The sequence below is a fragment of the Ovis canadensis genome, chromosome 24 (genome assembly GCF_042477335.2).
Source record: "Ovis canadensis isolate MfBH-ARS-UI-01 breed Bighorn chromosome 24, ARS-UI_OviCan_v2, whole genome shotgun sequence".
Classification (NCBI taxonomy): domain Eukaryota; kingdom Metazoa; phylum Chordata; class Mammalia; order Artiodactyla; family Bovidae; genus Ovis; species Ovis canadensis.
This window is the reverse complement of record NC_091268.1, coordinates 42,305,288-42,313,141: the sequence shown is the minus strand read 5'-3', so window position 1 is coordinate 42,313,141 and position 7,854 is coordinate 42,305,288. Positions and strand designations below refer to the sequence as shown.

Below are 7,854 nucleotides of genomic sequence, written 5' to 3'. Positions count from 1 at the left end.
TTCCTGCCCCTTCCTTAAGCGATCAAAGGTCTGAAAGGCTGCAGATTCGCCACGAGTCTTGGCCTCAGCTGTTGCCTCCCTTCACCAGGCTTGGTGGAGTCAAGAAAATAATGCCTGGTTAGCCAAGCCCTGTTGGCAGAGTCGGCCACTTTTCCTGGATCTTTCTTACTAGCACAACTCAGAGGACTGCTCAGTTCCGACCTGGGGGAAATGGTTACGGAGTCCGATGAGAATTTTCAGCCGAGTATGGAGGGGCCCGAGAAATTCGGAGGAGGAGCCGGCCTGGCGAATCTGCGAATTATTTAGTGGGTGGAGCCAAGGCTCCGCGCACAGAGGGCGTGGTCAGCGTGCGGAGCCCGGCGTCTTCGGGGCGCTTCCTGTAGGACCCTCGGAAACCCGGGCGGGCTGGGAGGGGCGCCCAGGAGATGGAAAAATACCACCAACAACGGTGACTCAGGCTGTTTGGCGCCTCACGTAATGCAAGGAACGTTTTCCTCCCATTATCCTCTTTGGGCAGTTTTTTAAGATGCCCATTTGACAGATGGGGGACACTGAGGCCCTCAGAGGGTGCCCCACTTTGCCTGTACTGACCCGCCATTAGTGATTAAATCTTAGTCTGTATCAAAGTTATGCGATAAGGGTGGGTCCTAAAGGATCTTGAACCGGTCCTGTAAAAAACGATAAATTAGGTCGTACGTGAGCTAGGGTGGGCTGGTCGATTTCCCAGATTATCATGGTCCCAGTGCCCGCCGTTTTCAGTAACCGTTTTGTGCCGTTTTGTGCAACCCTCTGCCCCGCCTGCCTTACTCAGTCCCGCCGCTCGAGGGCAGCACCCGCCCAGGCTTAAACCTGAGACTTGGGCTGAGGTCGCCCTGATGCTCAGCACCCTTAATTTCTTAGTAAGCTTAGACGCAGGTATCTTGGTCTCAGGGTAATGGCACTGCCAGGCACTGTCAGAGCTGAGGCGATGCCCTAAGTTCCAGACTTTTTGATGTATGACCTTGGGCAAGTCACTAACTTCAAAAAGCTTTAGATTCTTCCTCGGAAAATAGATGTTAATTACTGTTATGCAGAACTATTGTAGGCATTAAAACTGCAGGAAAGGCCCCTGAGGCTTGGTTCATGTAAATTCACACTTTTAAGGAACAGGAAAAGCGATTTGTCCAAAATCTCAACACCAAAAGAACCCTTCTGGGAGAGGCTTAGGACCCTTAACAAATTTAAGGAAAATGAGGCTGAAGAAATAAATTTACAATGGAAACAGGGGTAATGAAATCAGATTCTTTCTCTGGTCCTAGTTGAAAGATACTCCTTTTCTCAAGCGAAAGATTCCCCTTGTGATAGTAAAGGTGGTTCAAGTTTTCCCTGACTGGGTGTGTGGCTTTCGGAAAGATCCTCAACCTTCTTAGGTTGAGGCTTCCTTATCTCTGAAATAGTAGTCATAAAGACTTGTCTCTTGAGGTGATTGTTAAATCAGTTAAATAAGCTAAATAAGATGACCTATGAGAAGCCCCTAGTATGTAGTAGTTACTCAAGAAAGAAACTTACACTAAAAGAAACTTAATGTTGTTCAGTTGCTAAGTCTTGTCCAACTCTGCAACCCCATGGACTCCAGCATGCCATGCTTCCCTCTCCTTCACTATCTCCTGGAGTTTGCTCAAATTCATATCCATTGAGTTGGTGATGCTATCTAACCATCTCATACTCTGCTGCCCCTTCTCTTGCCTTCAATCTTTCCCAGCATCAGGGTCTTTTCTACTGCCCTTCACATCAGGTGGCCAAGAACTGGAGCTTCAGCTTCAGCATCAGTCCTTCCAATAAATAAATATTCAGGGTTGATTTCCTTAGGCTTGACTGATTTGATCTACTTGCAGTCCCAGCGATTCTCAGGAATCTTCAGCACCACAATTTGAAGGCATCACTTCTTCAGCACTTAGCCTTCAACTCTTGCATCCATACATGGCAACAGGAAAAACCATAGCTTTGACTATACAGACCTCTGTTGAAAAAATGATGACTCTACTTTTTAATATGCTGTCTAGGTTTGTCATAGCTTTCCTTCTAAAGAGCAAGTTTCTTTTAATTTCGTGGCTGCAGTCACTGTCTGCAGTGATTTTGGAGCCCAAAGAAATAAAAATCTATCACTGTTTCCACTTTTCCTCCTTCTGTTTGCCATGAAATGATGGGGCTGGATGCCATGCTCTTAGTTTTTTGAATGTGAAGTTTTAAAACAGCTTTTTCACTCGCATGCTCAATGGAAGAGACAGAGACCCTGGACTCAGTAACAAGATTGCAAAACCCTTTAGCCTAACTCAGTCTCCACATTCAGAAACTACTGGGCCCTGTCAGCACTAGAAGGGAATCAAGCCTGGAACCTTCTCTGCTCCACCCCTATCCTGCCCTCAGGGATACTTGCCTCCACTTGGCTCTTAAGAACAAGTCCCTGTTCCCGAGGAGGCCTCCTCTTTACTCCATTCACAGCCACAGCGACATGTGTAAAACACAATTTATTATACAAAACTAGGTGCATCAAAAATTCAGTGTCAGAATAGTTCTGTATTCTAAGGGCTATGGAATGGACCTTCTCCCTTATCACCCCAATCCTTGCTAGGGAGTCAGGCTGGACACGCGGCACCCCCAGCCCTGGACCAGGAGAGTAGGAATCAGTTACAGAAGCATGAATGTGTGTCTAGGGCAGTGGGGCAGGCATTTGAACCTCCTCCAAATAGGGAAGCTCTCCCTTGGAAAGGCTGGACCTATCTTTGGGGGAGAAACACCTAAATCCCTCTCTACCCAAATGCCAAAGCGAGAGCATGGAAATCAAAATCTGAGGATGGGGGAAAGCTTCAAAAAAAAAAAAAGCCAACCATAAAACAGGTTCTACAAAAGTAAAATAAGGATTGGCTGCCTTCTGGGGCAACTGGATGGGCGTGTATCCTTCTGACGTTCTCATTCTGTATGGGGGCAAGTGGCTAAGAGCACCTAAGGTCTGACCAGAGTCTCCCCGCCTCCCCTCTACCTGCTGCAGGAGCTTGGACTGAGGACCTTCCACTTAACTCTCATTCTCCTCCCAGCCCCCTGGGTGTAGAGTAGAGCTTCCAAAACCCATGGGGCAGACTAAACAGGGAGAATCCCTGGGAACGTGGGAGCTGCACCAAGGTCCAGCCCAAAGGACCCTGAGGGCAGGAATCTTTTCTACCTGAGAGTGGCCACAAGAAGTGGCTCCACGCAGGGCAGCAGAATGGGATTGGTAGATCCGGGGCCTCTGACTGACCCCTGGGGCAGGCAGTGCTCTCAGCCTTGGACTAACACCAGCCTCACACAGCCTGAAGCTCCCCCTGCAGGCGACTCAGCTCCTCTAGCTCTTGCTTGTGGCGGTCGGTCTTGTGAGCCACCAAGGAGCGGTAGAAATGCAGGGCGAAGGCCACAAACACTAGCCCTACAGGTACCATGATTGCCGTGGAGGCCATGGCGGCTTGCCAGCCTGGTCCATGGGCCGCACCACTGCCACATGCTTGCCGTGGGGGGCAGGCCTCAGGGGCCTCAGCCTGTGACGGGGCTACAGAAGCGGAGGATGGCTTGGAAGCTGGACTAAGGGAGGTGGCCACTGGCGGCAGAGTCTCAGGCAGCTGGGAGGCAGGTCCCATTGAGCCTGATGTGCCCAAGGGGGCCCCGATGGGCACAAACTTGACCCAGCCAACCAGGACAACTTCAGCCAGAAAAAGGAAGGTGCCCAAGGCAGTGGAGAAGCCCCAGGCCAGCTCCACGTAGCGGTGGAGTCGCTGGTGTGGAGACTGGTGGACAGAGTTGAGGTTGTGGATGTTGCTAACGGCTTCAATGTGAGGCAGCAGACAGGTGGAGACCATGAGTGCAAAGAGGTGCACAGCCACCAGCACGGTGGTGCAGGCACTGAAGGCCACCAGCAGGCCCGGCGGGTATTCGTGGTTGCTCTCCAGCTGCACCTCAACCATGGCCACCTGCGGGGACAAGAGGGGATGGGTTGAGTGTCCATGACCTCAACAGTACAGGGTTTCTTTGCCTGTACATCACTGATGTATCCCTAAGACCTAGAACAGTGCTTGGTAGAAAGAAGGCCCCCATGCTTTAAGTGAATAAATGGACAACCTTGGCAAGGCTCTGTCCTCTTCTAGGCCTTGGTTTCCCCTCCTGGGGGGAAATTAGAGGGTTAGATGGCATGTTTCTGACCATCTTATCTTTTATAACACAGGGGCCCAGGACTTTCCTGATGGTCCAGTGGTTAAGAATCTGCCTTGCAATGCAGGGGACATGGGGTTCAATCCCTGGAGGGAGAACTAAGCTCCTACATGCCTCAGAGCAACTAAGCCTATGAGCTGCAAGTGGAGAGTCTGTGGGCAGCAATATGTCCAATGTGCTGTAACTAAGACCCAATGCAGCCAAATAAATCAGTTTAAGATAATTTTTTAAAAGATGCACATCATTTTCACTTTAAAAAAAATAGGGGTTAAAAAAAGCACAGATTCTGGAGCGGGGCTGCCTGGGTTCATTTTCAGTTGTACAAACTGTGTAATCTTGAGCAAGTAAAGTGGCTTAGTTCTCTCTGTGCCTCTCTTTCCGCATCTGGAAAATAGGGATGGATAACAGCACCTACCTGCCTTATAGGGTTGTTGTGAAAATTTAATGATACATTTAGAGACACATCAAGTGAAAAGAATAGTGTGAGGTACACAGTATGCTCAAGTAGATGTTTGCTGTTATTATTAGAGTTAACACTGAAGTCCAAGGCCAGAGTTTGCAAACTGGCACACCACAACCCAAGCCAGCTTGCAAACATGTTTTGCTTGGCTCAGACAGTGCATTTTATTTTTTTTTTAAGAATTGTTGCCAACTTCTAAAACTCAAGAGATTTCATGTAAATATCCCTATTTCTAGATCCTCCCGGAAATTTGGAAGATCTGATTACACCAGGCCCATATTCCTGCATGGCAACTATCAGTCAGAGTCGAGTCATGGCTGCTCCCTCTGCACAGGAGATGACGGCCTCTTGAAAGCCACAGTCCCCGCCCAGCCAACTTGACATCCATTATCACCTGTGTGGTCTTTGCACATATTTGAGTTGATGATCTTGTTCTAGGGTTGTATAAATTTGGATTCTAGAGCTAAACTGACTAAATTCAAATCCTGCCACTTACTTGCTGTGGAACCGTAGGGAGGTGTCTTAATATTTCTGATCCTGTTTTCTCATTTATAAAATAGTCTTAGTAGTAGTACCTACTTTGTAGGATGACAGGAAGATGATACACATTAAAGCCTTAAGCATACTTAAGCATACTGGTACTTAGTGACGGTTCAATACAATTTATATAATGTTATTTTAACCCAGGTCACCTGAATTCCAGGATCAGGTTCTTTCCCCATGCCTGGTTCTCGCAGGATCCATTAGATTGCTCTGGGCTGGGGTAAGGAGGAAAGTACAGAGCCGGGAGGGTAGCAGTAGGAAGGCAAGGCTGAGTATTTTGGGAAATTGGGCCATAGCGGATGTTAGCAGTTTTCTACAGACAGCAATCTGGGCCAGGCCTGGTCTTGGTTTCTCCTGCAGCCTGATTCAAACTTGCTCATCCCTGACAGGACTGGAGCCAGTCTGGCCCCCAGAACCTACTCATCTGGCCTCTTGATCCTGCAGAGAAGGTCCTGGCCCTTAAGCTGTCACCTCAGCAACCTGCAAGTTCAGCAGCAGGCGGGATTGTCTCCTTGGGAACACGCTGGACCATGGGGGGTTGGGGGTGGGGCAACTCCCTCAGCTGGGTCCCCAGGGCTGCTCTCCTTTCTCTGCAGTCTGTACAGGTGAAGGGGAGCATTCCCTGTTCCAAGATGACCCCACATCGGGCAGGGTGAGCTGGCCTATGGATCCAAGACCCTCACATAGAAAACCATAGATCTAAGGATGACCCTCAGGGATAGAAACGTTCCTGCCAGTCATCCAAATACAGAGGCTGTGACACAGAGAGGGGCAGGGACTAACTCAAACCACCCAGGGCTATGGCCCCTTTTTATCCCCATCTTGATATCCCCATTTCCATGAGGACCCCTCTCTAGCCCATTTTCTCCTTTTTCCTGTCATGATGGTGGAATATCCTGGACGAGCAGTCCAGCGACCCTGGGTCTCAGTTCCTCCTGTACCCTTCAGCTGCTGGGCCACCGCCCCGCTCTGGGCCTCGGTTTCCATCAACAGGGAGTCTCAGCCATTCTGATGCGAGTCTTGCTCTGACGTGCCTGGATCCAGGATCTGATGACAAGAATCAGCTCATCTTGCTTGGGGTGGCTCCCTGGCCAGCCTCAGAGGGCGTGCCCTTCCATGATCTCACAATTTCCCACTGGCCAGCGATGGGGGGCGGGGGGGGCGCGGAGGCCTGTCCAGGGTCACACAGCTGGCCACAGGCAGGAAGGAGCCAGGACCTGTGTCTGCTGATGTCTTCTCACCCTGGGACCTCCCTCAGCCTGCTTCCTGTGAGGCCTCTGCTGGACCGTTAGCTGATTAGCATCTGCCCACACTTGGAGTTTATCATCTCCAGAATCGTGCTTCCTAGGCAGCTTTCTCACCAGAGACTCCCTCACAGGTATCTTCTGAGAGCTTTCCCAGGCCACCACTAAGCACTCTTCATGTCCGCTAGGGCCTGGCCTCCCTCCTCCTGTTGGGTGACCACTCCATCCAGTTTATTCTCACCCCTGCATCCTTGAAGTGATCCTTCAGCCCCAAGCAGCTCGGATTTGCTGTTGAGCCTGTGGTGGGGACCCAGAAACCACTTCTGCGTGTCCTGCCCCTTCTGGAGCTCTGCGCTCTGTCCTTGTATATGTATGCCCCGTGATGTGTGTCCCCAGTGACGCGTTTAGGATTTGCTTATCCTCCTCGAGCCCAGTTTATGCTAGGAGCCACTCCCACACCCATTAAGAGAGAGAGAGAGAGAGAGAGAGAGAGAGAGAGAGAGAGAGGGAGACACACACACACACACACACACACACACACACACACACACTTGCGTAGTCCCTTGGGACCTTGTTTGCTCCCCCCCACTTTTCCTTTTGAAAGACCGGTCTTTCCCACTCCTCCACCCTGTCTCCCTTAGGTACCTGTTCACCTTGCCTCCGACCCGTTCCCCTCCATGGGCTTCACCCCCACCCTGTGCGCCCCTTCCCTCCCCTCACCATGGCGAAGCCCGAGAGCAGGGCAGACGTGCGGCTGGAGGCTTTGAGCTTGGCCCGGCTGAGGTAGAGGCGGCGCCAGCTGAGCGCCCGCAGCGAATGCTGACTGGCCCCCATGAGGTCCAGGTAGCCACGATGCACGAACTCCCGGTATGTGGCCGAGCCCGCGGGGCTCTCGGCCTCCGGGTTCAGCGGGGCCTGTTCGCCCGGGTCCCCCTCGCCGCCCTTCATCCTGGGGCCGTGGCACCAAGCGGGCTGGTCCGTCAAGGCGGAGCCGAGTCGCTTCTGAGGCCCCAGCAGGGCGGGCCCAGGTCTGGGGAAGGCCCCATGCCCCGACGGGACGAGCGGGGATGCGGGTGGCGAGCTCCCAGGAAGACGTGGCCCGGGCGGAGCAGGAAGAGCAGGCGACTGCGGGGAGCCCTAGGGGCTGCAGCCGAGGCCGAAACAGGAACTGGGGCGGAGGCGGAGCTGAGGCGGCCACATGATGGGGTGGAGCCGGGGGACCGTGGACAGAGATCCCAAGGGACCCCGAGACCCCAGTCCACCTAGGATGTCCTCTGGGTGCCTCAGCCCCACTGTGATGAACGCCGAGCCCGTGACTGGGAGTTCCGGATCCTGGACCACTCCAGGTACACCTGCACAGTCCAGACTCCTAACCCTCACCTGAACAGTGAA

At 52.0% G+C, this 7,854-nt stretch overlaps 1 protein-coding gene across 1 annotated transcript; it reads right to left on the bottom strand.

Annotated features, from left to right (window-relative positions):
* Window positions 1-2,492: 2,492 nt before the first annotated feature.
* Window positions 2,493-7,801, bottom strand: ORAI3 (ORAI calcium release-activated calcium modulator 3). Its single transcript, XM_069570815.1, has 2 exons — window positions 7,183-7,801; window positions 2,493-3,977 (listed from the first exon to the last, which is right to left on the bottom strand). Exons 1-2 carry the CDS (start codon window positions 7,408-7,410, stop codon window positions 3,318-3,320), a joined length of 888 nt encoding a protein of 295 aa, XP_069426916.1. The 5' UTR covers window positions 7,411-7,801; the 3' UTR covers window positions 2,493-3,317.
* Between the last annotated feature and the right edge of the window lie 53 nt (window positions 7,802-7,854).